This window comes from Scardinius erythrophthalmus (assembly GCF_964197995.2).
Source record: "Scardinius erythrophthalmus genome assembly, chromosome: 15".
Lineage (NCBI taxonomy): Eukaryota > Metazoa > Chordata > Actinopteri > Cypriniformes > Leuciscidae > Scardinius > Scardinius erythrophthalmus.
Window position 1 is genome coordinate 26,590,142 of NC_138235.1, and position 13,520 is coordinate 26,603,661.

At 38.3% G+C, this 13,520-nt stretch overlaps 2 protein-coding genes across 2 annotated transcripts; both read left to right on the forward strand.

The window, feature by feature from the left end:
- Window positions 1–373: 373 nt before the first annotated feature.
- Window positions 374–6,714, forward strand: hnf4a (hepatocyte nuclear factor 4, alpha). The gene is made up of 10 exons (XM_081387507.1): window positions 374–506; window positions 2,002–2,176; window positions 2,264–2,358; window positions 2,852–2,958; window positions 3,592–3,747; window positions 4,183–4,270; window positions 4,366–4,518; window positions 4,617–4,853; window positions 5,163–5,285; window positions 5,641–6,714. The coding sequence occupies exons 1-10, from the start codon at window positions 392–394 to the stop codon at window positions 5,781–5,783; spliced, it is 1,392 nt and encodes a 463-aa protein (XP_081243633.1). The 5' UTR covers window positions 374–391; the 3' UTR covers window positions 5,784–6,714.
- An 881-nt stretch (window positions 6,715–7,595) lies between these two features.
- On the forward strand, window positions 7,596–13,218 carry ttpal (tocopherol (alpha) transfer protein-like). The gene is made up of 5 exons (XM_081387546.1): window positions 7,596–7,916; window positions 8,541–8,985; window positions 11,429–11,622; window positions 11,704–11,814; window positions 11,904–13,218. The coding sequence occupies exons 1-5, from the start codon at window positions 7,863–7,865 to the stop codon at window positions 12,180–12,182; spliced, it is 1,083 nt and encodes a 360-aa protein (XP_081243672.1). The 5' UTR covers window positions 7,596–7,862; the 3' UTR covers window positions 12,183–13,218.
- The last annotated feature ends 302 nt before the right edge of the window (window positions 13,219–13,520 follow it).

Here is a 13,520-nt window from a genome sequence, read left to right on the forward strand (position 1 = left end):
GAGTGATCTTTTCGTACTGTCTAAAATGTGTCAAGAACTATAGAAAGTAAAGTGCTGAGACTGGCTATTTTGTCTAGTAATGAATTTGAGACAACTGAGACAAAAAATAAGACAGTAAAACCCCCTGTTTGTCTCCGTCTCTGAAAAAAAACAACAACTCTGATTTAGCACTTCAATCATTAACACAAGGGCCATCCCACTACAGAGCGGGGCCGTGCTCTGGGAGGAGGCCCGGACTGTCAATCACAGCAAGCCTCATCTTTGCCCTTGAGGACATGGCCCCTGTCACTCAGAGGTGTCTACCCCTCCGAGAGGAGGGGCTTGGCCTATGAGGGGGTGTCCAAATGCTGTAGAGAGGACAAGTCTTTCCCCCAGCATCAGGTAGTTGAGAATGCGTTTGTCCAAACCACTAGTAGACATGGAGATGGCAGACTATAGCGAGGCCTTGGATCCAGCCTACACCACCCTGGAGTTTGAGAACATGCAAGTGCTTGCGATGAGCACAGGTGAGTCATCTGCTCAGACCCTGCAGTGAACTTTGAGACCTTTAGTGACTTAGACTACTTTATAGTATATGGTCAAGCGTGGGAGGCAGATGTTTAACAGGGTTGATAGGGTTATAGTTAAGTGCCAATTGGTAAGTTTGTAACCTTTTGCACAGAACACCCAATACTGATTATAAAAGCCCATTCGAAATGCATTTTTCAGGAGAAGATACGAAGCACAACATGCTCTGTCCTGCAGACATGGTACTCTATAAGGAGAAGAGGTTCATTCATCTCCTCTTGCTTGTTCTCATACAGTTGGCTTGGGATAAAATGACTTGTTTGGATAGTATTTCAAGAAGAAGTTTGACACCAGGATGAATGATTACTGAGCAAAGGGGGTGTCATGTAAATGTTTTGCAGCGAAGTCTCCCATGTCTAGGTTTTGTGCAACAAATTGATATTCAACCACTGTCAACATGACCTGACAAAGTAATCTAATATCTATGGTAAAGTTATATCTAAAGTTTTAATGAAGTAGTAAGTGTCTAATTTATAAAATGTTTACATTTTGAGTAGGTAGGATATTTTTTGACTGTTACATTGGCATTTATTGTTGAGGTTATTTATTCAATAGAGTATATCAAATTATTTGAATTATTATTAAAATGTTTTTTAAAATAATGAAATATAGCCATTTTTTCCATCACACATTATACATTTTTTATTGTAACATTTTTAATCCCATTTATTTTTAAGCAGTTCACAAATTTTGTTTTCCATTTAGATAATCATCACATAATCACTCACACTGATGAGTCATTTAACCACATTTTGCCTTTGATCACTGCTGGGGTTTTAATGTAATTATCTCTGATTACCTCTAACCTAAAAATGAACACTTAACAACTCACACATCTTTTACATCAATCATTTTCTTCATAATCATTTTTTAAGCTATATTTTTCGCCTTTTATAGGATAGTGTAAATGAGACAGTAATGGGGAGAAGAGAGAGGGGAATATATATATAAAATGTGTTTTCTAGAATTTCTGTTCAATTGACATTTTCTGTTGAATTTGTTGTAGGTCATCAAGAACACTAATAAGAGTTTATATAATATAACATGATCTTGTTGTAGCTTTTGTACAGGTTTAGTCCTAATCACTTCTGGATTACTTAGCAAACAGTCCTTTCCAGCACATGTTCTTGATGATGATTCACTGCCTATTGGTTTAACTGTAAAAATGTCTTTTTGGGAGTGCTTTTCACCCCATGACCTTTTCCCTATTTACTTTAACTTTGATTGGTCTGGAATCAGGAGTCTGACTGGTTCAATCTGTAACCCAGATATTTAAGCCCCATTCAGAAAAAGAAATATTTCATATATTTTATTTATTTTGAGTCTGGGGTTTTCAGCAGCTCTGCTTTCTCACACTGTTTTTGTTGCATGATTTGAAAAAAAAAAAAAAAAGCATACTTGTGACACTAAATTCAATATCCCCTATGATTTCAGACTCCTCACCAGCTGAGAGTGCCAGCATGAATGCTGCCAACCACTTAGGGGTGGGCACCCTATGTGCCATCTGTGGGGACCGGGCCACAGGAAAGCACTACGGAGCCTCCAGCTGTGACGGATGCAAGGGTTTTTTCAGACGCAGTGTACGCAAAAACCACATGTACTCCTGCAGGTTAGAAAAAAACAACCTCCTTGACTAAATTTTGCATATATAATTTTCCATCCAATGTGTCAAATGACTTTTTATGCTTCTGTACAGGTTCAACAGACAGTGCATAGTGGACAAAGACAAGAGAAATCAGTGCCGGTACTGCAGACTAAAGAAATGTTTTCGAGCTGGGATGAAGAAGGAAGGTACTTGCTCATGCTGTGAGATTACATTCACATAATGCTACCAAAGAAATAAAAAAACAGATTAAACGTGACTGCCCTGTTTGTAAGGTTAGGGAATGAGGTGGCGCAAATGGGAGATGTTGCAACAGCAGGGAGAGAGTTAGCGAGAGACATTTTGTTAATGTTCACTCAAAAATGCACTGAGGTCTATGTCTGGTTTATGCTGAACAAACAGTTTAGAGCCATCATAACCGCACACTGATAAAAAAGCGCAACCTTGAGGACTCCCCCCTCTCACAAAGTCAGCTAATATCCCTCATCTCTGCTATCTCGATTGGTTGTCGGAACTGGGTGGCATTCACTGCAACTGATAACCAAAGAGTATGTTTCAGTGGTTTACCAAGAGCTGTTTTTGTCTGTATAACATCCATATTGGTAAAATAAACCTTCTCTGTGTTTTTTTTTTTTTTAATGAATGCAACTTTAATTTGCTGATTGAAAGTGTTCCTTTCAGCTGTGCAGAATGAAAGAGACAGGATTAGCACCAGAAGATCCAGCTATGAAGACAGCAGCTTACCCTCCATAAACGCACTCATTCAGGCCGATGTCCTTTCTAGACAGGTACGTAGTGTAATTCAAATTGAAATACTCTATTAGCAAATGTTGAGAAATATTAAAGGTTAATTGTGTAAAATATGTTCTCTTAACCCAGTTTAATATGCAGAGACTAGGAATGAGACATCTGCAGGTTGATTCTTCTGAAAAGTGTAAATCAGCCCAATTGCTATGCTAAACCCCCCCACCCCCCCAGAATCACGGCCAAAACCCTGATAAAAATTGGATTCTGGCGGGTAAAAATCACATTCCAAAGGGTAAAAATAAAAAAACAACCAGCAGCAACAGTGTAAAAGTGTCCCAATTTCGTGGGAAAACCACGCATTTGGCATCACTGACTGTGCGGCACAACATTGCTCTATTTGTTTGAGCATCCCAATCAGAACCGCATAGCAACACTGGCTCAACCAATGGTATAAGTTTGGGGACTATCTGACCAATAGTAGACCAGGGGATTGTTTAGGAAACCTGTTCAGAAACAGTCAATATTACTGGGTGTTGCTATTATATATTTTGTATTTATAATGGGATTTATATTTAAAACATAATTATACATATAAATGATTACTATATGTAGTATTGTATTTAATAAACATAAATAATAATTGTATAAATTAATAATTAAAAACTATTATGTAGATCTCATCACCAGGTCCTATCATGAACGGTGACATCAGAACGAAGAAGGTAGCCACTATAACTGATGTGTGCGAGTCAATGAAACAGCAGCTGCTGGTGCTGGTGGAATGGGCCAAATACATCCCTGCATTCTGTGACCTCCCCCTGGATGATCAGGTAGGATAGACACCTCTTATTTAGCTAAAAATATGCTCCCACGATATATATTTCATGGATAATGGTGTGAATTGATTCAAATTTTTGTCTTAGTTGGAAAAAAAGTTCAGAGATCTTTATTGTTGGTGGTTAATGTATTCAGATGGCTCAGGTTAGAATATGATGAGCTGGTTTGAAAGTTACATCTCTTCTTGAGACATTTAGAATCATTAACATGCTGAGCACTGAGGCATGGTAAAGGATCAGTGTTTTAGCTGTGGGTGAGACCGTCTCAAACTGCATCTTCTCACACTAACACGCACGTGAAAACACACATGTATTTATGGTCACGAAGACCTTATTTTACCCCAGATGCGTTAAATCTCAAGTGAAAATAATGTTATTATGGTCATAAAAAGGACTCTAACCAAACAAATGCATGTTCATTTGTCTCAGGTGGCTTTACTGCGAGCTCACGCTGGTGAGCATCTCTTACTAGGAGCTGCCAAACGCTCCATGCTGTATAAGGATATTTTACTATTAGGTAAGTAAAAAAGCAAAACACAATTGTAGTGTGGATATGACTGCTGTCTTCTGGAGGGCAGAATTTTACCTCGCAAGTTTCCTTGTTTCTCGCAGGTAATGATTATATAGTTCCTCGAAACTGCCCAGAATTGGAGGTGAGCCGTGTGGCTATAAGGATCCTTGACGAATTAGTCCTTCCCTTCCAAGATCTCCAGATCGATGACAATGAATATGCCTGCTTGAAGGCCATTGTATTTTTTGATCCAGGTATACAACAAATTGTCCTAAAAAGAGACAAAGCACAACAGATTGTCAAGTGAGTTTTCAAACACATCTAATGTGATGGTCTCTCTCTAATCATGTAGATGCCAAAGGTTTAAGCGACCCAAGCAAGATCAAACGTATGCGATATCAAGTGCAAGTTAGTTTGGAGGACTACATCAATGATCGTCAGTATGACTCACGGGGACGGTTCGGCGAGCTGCTTCTCCTGTTGCCGACGCTACAGAGTATCACCTGGCAAATGATCGAGCAAATCCAGTTTGTTAAATTGTTTGGGATGGCGAAGATAGACAACCTGCTACAAGAGATGCTTCTAGGAGGTAACTGATCTCTGTTAATGAAAAGAAAGAAGTTGTAGAAGTGAAAATTCATGGTTATCGGACAACTGTGGCACTGCACTTTTGTTCTGTAAATGACCTTTAACTTTGCACTATCTGGGATGCCTCATGAAACATCTGGGAACAACAAGAACAGCTTGTTATAATCTTGAAAACTGAGATAAAAAAAGGCAGCATATACATACTGGATTCTTAACATGTAGACCTTTTGACTGAAAAAACAAGTTCTTTGATTCAGACTTGAAAATTATCTTCCCAATCCGAGATTTAATGACCCTCTTTTCCTGTCAGGTTCAGCTAATGAAGCTCCTCATTCCCATCACTCTTTACACCCACATCTGGTGCAGGAGCACCTCAGTAGCAATGTCATAGTTACCACCAACATGGCCACTTCGATTCACAATGGCCAGATGTGTAAGTAACTGTATCTTCTTGAAGTGAATTAATGAACATTTGTTATGAATAAAGATCTAACAGAGAATACAGGTCCTTAAAATGTGAGAATCAGGTATGGACAAACAGGCTTGTTGGAGTAATCCCTGCCAGAATCGTAGAAACTAATCTGGCTTATTTTGTCAAAGAAGGCTACTGTAATTCTTTCCAACCCTAATGCCTTCAGAAATTTCATAAGCGTGCTTATTTCGTGTCAACCAGTGGTTTCTTTTTTTCACATGTTATCATGCTGTGCAAATTATGTCTATTTAAGGTTCCATAATACCCCCATACGGACCCCTGAGCTAATGTATCCTCTTGCTCTTTTTCCAAACAGCCACTCCGGAAACTCCAATCCCATCTCCCCCCACAGCCTCAGGTTCTGATCTCTACAAAATGGCACCTGGGGTTATAGCCACAGTTCCCAAGCAGCCAAGCTCTATCCCTCAATCTACCATCACTAAACAAGAGGCCATCTGAGTGCTCTAGAGAAACAAAGCTTTTTTTTAAAAAAAAAAACATGGTACTTTTAGTAGGCTGTACTAAGCGTGACAATTCATTCTCATAAACATTTGGACACAGTAAAACTGATTTATATTCACAAGCTGTTAAATTTAAGGTTTTTAGTAAAGACACTGAAATGTTTCAGATTTTCCCATTTTAAGAACTTTAAACCAAAATAATTGAGTTTGACGGTGTGCAACAATCACACTTTAAATGTATGTGTTAATCCCATCTCATCTGTTTGCTGTATGTATGTTTAAAACAAACTAGTGGTGCATATTTATACAACCCAAGGGGTCACAACAACATTCGAAGAGTCAGAAAGGACCATATAATACAAAGGCTATGCAAGTTTTCTTCTCCTTTCAATGAGTTTGAGTTCCATAAATGTTACAGCAGGCCTAAATGTGATCAGAGTTTGTTTTATTGTACAGTATTTTAACATCTTGCTACAAATGACTGGCTCTTATAGTACTTTTACAGTAGCCTGATAGAATACATAACATATTGTGCCTTGGAAATATTGTTATTTACCAAAATGCTGGTAATTATTTTATGTATGCTAAGAGTATGTGCATTTCATATTTTTCTGTATGTGCCATACTTAAATTGTAAATATAATGATTTCCTTTTTTCATAAATGGATTTAGTCTATTCTAAGTCATGATTTTAGGATTTTAAAAAAACAAAAACATTTTTGTCTCCTGAACAACCCCTTAACTGTGACTAGTTAGTGATGTGTATGTACTGTATGCATACAGTACATTTCAGGAGAAAATGTCACACTCATTTGTTGTTTTAAAAATTGGTCATTTACTGCCAATTTACAATTACTGCCTTCAGTGAGAAGGGTAATTACAAACTTTTAATGTGAACAGATAATAAATGTCAAGGCTATATTTTTACATAAAAGTGTGCTGCTGTTCATTTTTGCTCTTATCTTTAGGTCACAGAAGCTGCTATAATAACGTACATGGATAAACAGCATACCATAATTTCAGAGGGTGGTCTGAAAAAACATTTCAATAAGCTTTTTTATTCGCAAGACATATTTTGATATAGCCTTCTGGAAAAAACAACTTAAACCATTCTAAAATGGTTTGCTTGCCTGGATTTATAGACCAGCTGGTTGACCAGCAAAATCAGTAGACTTGTTTAAGGTTTTTTTTTTTTTTTTCAGCAGGCAGTTGAATTGTGATCATGCATGTCCATCTCTTTCCAAATGACAAACCATATTTAATAGCAAAAGATTTCCAGAGGAACTTTTAAGGCTCATAATCATCTCCAGCTGTAAAACCTGCTTCAAAACAAGATGATAAAAGTGAGTGTACGTGGCAGAGCATGGTCAAGGATTTTTAGTGCTGGGGGTGTGTGCTGCTCAACACTGATAAAAGACAATAAAACAATTCATAAAGCAGACGCCTTTACTGATAATTTCTCTTAAGAAATCTCTGTCAGGGAAAGATATAACCAGATGTGCCAATTACTGAATGGACCACGTTAATCACATCTATAATTCAATAAACCTGGTATCAAGTAGTGTTTAAGATATAATTCAAAAATCTTTTTCGTAACTGTTTCAAACACCAAGGCTACTAAAATGTGACAGATTGTAACAAAATGTAGCCTACTGTATATGAAAGATATAAAAAGTACATGTTTTATAACAAAGAGCAAGTCATAATTGCAATTATGCCACCTAACTAGGAAAGAGTGAATTGTTGTCAATTTAGCTTTTTGCAAAAAACGCGCCCGAACGCCGAAAAACTCGCTCTGTCTGCTGTCATTGGCCAAAAAAATCCATAGTCCCGCCCCCAGTCTCACGCCATTGGGTGAGCCGGTGTAGTGACGTCTCCTCAAACTAGAACAAACCGAGCAATGCTTTGATAGCGATAGAGTCACATTGTTTACATGTTGGGTTGACTCAGACTGCTGATTTCTTACCTATAATCTGAATATTAAACTGATATATCTCAATGTTTTACATCGAATAAATGACACACTTCGGCTTTAATGGGGAAAGGGCGTCGTGCATCACATGATAGAGCGTGACCAATGGTAGAACGGCTTTTTCCTCTACACGGAACTGAATGCGGATATATTTGGCAGGTTGGTAATGTTCACTGTTTTGATTTCTGTTCTGTTTGTGAAGAGCATCACCTCTTCAACGCTTAAAAACATGAAACTATCACGTCAAATTTCCCCTTTCAGAATTTTAAAGTATTATTCCTGGCTTTCATATATTTAATTGCAGTGCTTCATGAGCGTTAGAAAGAATCTCATTGTGTTTAGCTATGGGTCTGTTATTTATTTATTTTTCTTGTGCATATGATAGTACAGTTATGTTTAAACATATAAATCCAACTACAGCTGTTTCTCATAAAAGGACTTGCTATGTATTGGAAATAATACCATGATTACTTTTTTAATGGTCACCCAAAAAAGAAAGATTGATCTTTACACTAGATGTATATATTATATTATATTGAAATATAATAGGGAATAGAAAATAGTTCTTAAATAGCTTTACATCTAATGTAGTTTCAAATACAATGCAATACAAATATAGAATACATTTGGTGAAGGATAAGATAAACGTCCGCCTCATACAAACCTGAATTTGCACTACTTCTAAAGAATGACCCATATATAGTGCTTGATTGTATTTTCTAAATGAAAACTTATCCATAAACTGCTCTATGTCTGTCATTTACATGTGTCCATATTTAATAGTCCATGGCAGACCAAAATGGTCACATTGATCTCGGCCCTCCAAGGGAAACGGTGGCAGGTGTAGGCTTCCCAGCTCCTCCTCCACCCATCTATGCCTGCACCCTTACTCCTGAGCTGGTGGCCAAGGCTCGGGAAGAGCTCCAGGAGAAGCCTGAATGGAGGCTCCGGGATGTCCAGGCATTGCGAGATATGGTACTAAAAGACCACCCTAATCTGAGGACACGGTTAGACGATGCATTTCTGCTGCGCTTCCTCAGGGCCAGAAAGTTTGATTATGACCGGGCCCTTCAGCTTCTCATGAATTATCATGCCAACCGGAAAGCCTGGCCTGAGGTGTTTCAGGACCTGAAGCCCTCTACAGTCAAGCACGTCCTAGATCTGGGTTTTCTCACTGTCCTTCCCAGACCAGACCCTCATGGACGCTACATACTGTGTTTACGGCCAGGTAATAATTTAACTGATGAAGGCTTCTGCTTATACAGCCATGGCCAAAAGTATTATGTGACTAAGTTTGTGTTTGCTGCTTCAGTATTTGTTTGTTGATTCTTTTTTCACATGTTTCTGTGGTATACTAGCCTGGCTAACGTCAGACCTCGTCTCATTGAGACGTGCTCTGGGAACCACATGTTAATTTTCTCGTATTTGAGGCGTGGTTTACGAATGCCCAGAGCCGTTTATTGGGCGCTACGAATGTCTATCAAATGCGCCTGTACGTAGCTCATAGCCAATCGTTTCAATTATACCAGATGACGTATGTAGAGCGACAGAAATTCGACGAGGAAGAAGACGAAATAAACTTGCATTCTAAACTACTTAGAACACTATCTAAGGCTGCATCGAAAGGTAACTTCGCGTCTGATGCCATGTTGGATCCATAGATATAAACAAACTGCTTCGGTGTGTCGCATTGACGTCGTCATCGTCTTGCTGCTCCCTCCCCGTTCTGTGATTGGTTCCCTTTTTGAGGGGAAACTCTGGTCCATAGTGTCCAGGCTGCCTAGCAGCGTGAAAATCGCGCTGCGCAAGGCAGCATGTGGATACCCAGGCTAGTGGTATACTGGAAAACAATTATAAGTATTTCATAAGTTTTAAAGACTTTTATTTGCAAAAACATTCAATATATGCAAAGAGTCAATATTTACAGTGCTGACCCTTCTTCATAATCTCTGCAATTTGCTAGGGCATGCTGGATATCAGCTTCTGGTCCAAATCCTAACTGATGGCGATGCATTCTTGCCTTATTAGTGCTCAGAGTTGATCCAATTTGTGGACTTCTGCTTGTCCACTTGCCTTTTGAGGATTGACCACAGGTTCTCTATGGGATCCAGGGAGTTGCCTGGCCACGGATCCAAAATTTCAATGCAATGATCTTCAAGTCACTTCATTATTACTCTTGCCTCATGACATGGTGCTCCATCATGCTGGAAAATGCACAGATCATCACCAAATTGCTCCTGGATCGCTGGGAGAAGTTGCTCTTGCAGTAAGTTTTTATACCATTCTGTATTCATGGTTGTGTTTTGGGGCAGAATTTTGAGAAAGCCCTCTCCCTTGTTTGAAATGATACCCCACTCATGGATGGTCTCAGGATGCTTCACTGTTGGCACGACACAGAACTCATGGTAGCGTTCACCTTTTCTTCTCCGGACAATCGATTTTCTAGATGTCCCAAATAGTCAGAAGGGGACTTCATCAGAGAGGATAACTTTGCACCAGTCTTCTTCTGTCCAATCCTTATACTTCCTCTAGAATTTCAGTCTGTCCTTGATCTTTTTCATGAAGAGAAGTGGCTTCTTTGCTGCCCTTCATGACACCAGGCTGTTGTCCAAAAGTCTTCGCCTCACTGTGTTTGCAGATTTACTCACACCACCTGCTGCCAATATTGAGCAGCTCAATACTAATGGTAACATGATTCCGTAGCTGATTCCTCAGTAAGAGACAGTCCTGGCGCTTGTTGGGTCACTCTGGGACGTCCTGAAGCTGCCTTCAGTGCACTTGAACCTCTCTCCTTGAAGTTCTTGATCTGGTAAATGGTTCTTTCAGGTGCAATATTCTTTGCAGCAATTTCCTTGCATGTGAGGCCATTTTGATGCAAAGTGATGATGGCTGCGCATCAGTCTGCTCTTAAATCCAATCAGAATGACACTGAATTGTACTCATTCACACTTTCTCATGTGCTGATGATATGATTAGTGAAATGATGTTAGCTGGTCATTTTGTGCCAGGGCCAAAAAAAACAGTGAAATTTGGGTTTCTTTTTGGCCAAAGAAGCTTTTTGCAGTTTAAAATGCCTCTGATCACTCTGCTCAATAATCTAGAAACAGTGTGAATCAACACCACAACAACTGAGGCAGCAAACTTTGCTAAACACAAAATGTATGTAAAAAATCAATGTTTTTGGCCATGGCTGTAGTTTTAACAATATAGACAATATATAAGACCATTTTTATTTTTATAGAATATTGCAATGTTTATTATACTTTGTCTTGACTACATAAGTTGTGTGGCCGATACAAAATTCACAATCTGTTTTTAAATATTTTGTCATTTGCCAAAATAGTTTAGATGGACATTAAGCTTTAATTTTGTGCACACCTTGCATTAATACTGTAACTGATATGTTTTATCTTAAATGTTAAGGGATGTTTAATTTTTGTCTTTTCTCTCATTTCCTCTCTGATTTGTGCACCAGTGCTAGATCACAACAATCCATTGATCCAATCAGAAGTCCTGCCCTACTTTTTTTCTTGTTCGAGAAGCCGTTTGTCTAGGATATTTGTTACAATAGAGAGGAAAAGGCTATTACAATGTTCCTTTGATGCTGACTTTGATAAATATGTTGCTGTTAGCAAAAAAAAAAAAGCATTTTTTGTCTTTCACTTTCCTAGGTAAATGGAAGCCTAATGATTACCCATTTGTGGACAACATTCGAGCTATTTATTTGACATTAGAGAAGCTGATTCAGCCTGAGGAAACCCAAGTGAATGGTATTGTTATCCTGGTGGATTATGGGGGAGTTGGCCTCTCTCAAGCCTCTAATCCAGGTCCACTTTTGGCAAAGAAAGTTGTTGGTATCCTTCAAGTAAGACATTGCAAAAGTGATTCATTACGATGAAGTCATTGATTTCGGCATGAGCACTGATCGGCACCTTTTGTGTTTCAGGATGGCTTCCCAATCAGAATAAAGGCTGTAAACATTATAAATGAGCCACGCATCTTCAAGGGTATTTTTGCGATAATTAAGCCATTTCTTAAAGAGAAAATGGCAGAGAGGGTAAGTAACTAGCTACTTATCCTGGTATTTACACACATACATGTCTAGCATAATAATACTAGAAACAAGGGCCTCTCTTTCTCCAACAGTATGTCCTGCATGGCTCAGACTTGGCCTCTCTCCATCGAGTCATTCCTCAATCTGTGCTGCCTCAGGAATATGGAGGAGTAGCTGGAAGACTTGACATGTCTGCCTGGTCCAGAATGCTACTGGAGGCTGAGGAAGAGTTTGTGGTGGAGTTCTGTCAGCCGGATCCTCTGGAGGGAGTCATTCTGCCAGACTCCATGCTGTTTGAGGGAGAGCAAGCTGGCGCACATGGAGAGGACACCTTCAGACATCTGCGTTCCCAGCTTTATTATTGTTACTGACCTCCTGGCAATGTGCAACTGGTTCTTTTGAAACATTTGTTTAGCCATGACCAACTATGTATTCACAGTGTGATGAGGTCACCGCATCAGTCTGACCGTTTAAAAGATCTGGTACAGACAGCCACTTAGATGCTGGATATAGACTCATTGCTTTGGTTTAACCTGGTAACCCTGCATTTTAAAAACTTGATTCAAACATCCAAACAATATCCTTTTGAGAAGGAGCCCTAGGTTTTAATATATAATCAGTCTCTGTATATGTTTTCAGTTATACAGTGAGCACTGAAATGTCTAAAATAGTTGTTTTCAGCCCTATATCATTTCATGTTACATCTCAAATTTTATATTACATCTCAAATAATGCTTGCCTTAATTTACGGTGAAGGGAATATTATTTATATTTATTTAGATTATTTAGTACATTGGAGATAATCGCCCATGTCAATTAAATACAATGAAAAAACAATTTTAAATTTAAAAACCTCTGTACAGAGAATTATTTTATCCTATACTACAGAGAATAAAATAATTATCATGCTTCTTTTTGATTTGTGGATTGAACAGCTCTAAATTTGTTTCTTTTACTTTTCGCAAGTGTGCATCATTGAATTTACTGAATTGACTTTCTGTACAAAATACCTTTGTCCATATAAGTTACATGATAAGCTTTATTAATAAGACATCAGATAGTTGTATGTTTACAACATATTAAGCTGATGTGAGGTTGCTTAGTATACTTCTTTACATCCTGACTACATACCATTTTTAAAGTTGAGTGGCCAATATAAAATTCGCAATGTATGGTTGTATATTGTTATTTGCCAAAATAGTTTAAATGGACATTAATCTTTAATGTTGTGTACCTTGTATGGATATCTGAATAGAAAATGTAATTTATTTTTTTGTCTTACTGAGCACATTAATGCCTAAGTTTCAAGCCTTATGTTTGATGCCAGTATTGTAGCCATATCTTATTATCTAAACACTTTATTATTTATGTTTGTGGAAACAGCCAATAAACATGATAATTTTCGGAGTTTAAGAGTTCATTCTGTTATTTTCGGTTGTCTGGCGAAGTGCTGTGTAGCATGGAGTTTGACAGAAGATGGAGCCATACACCGTTTGACAGAAACTTTTTCCACTGGCACACTTCCCTTTTTCCCCAATAGCTGGCTAGTGGAATATATATTTGTCTTCAGATGCCCAGTAATACTATAAAACCATAATAAGAGTTATTACAGTAAAAACACCCTACAATAACATCTTCTTAAAAGTATATAGCTTTCAGAAGACATTAGCTTAACTTGTTTATTTCGCTGACAGTGGTGGCTGTACGTT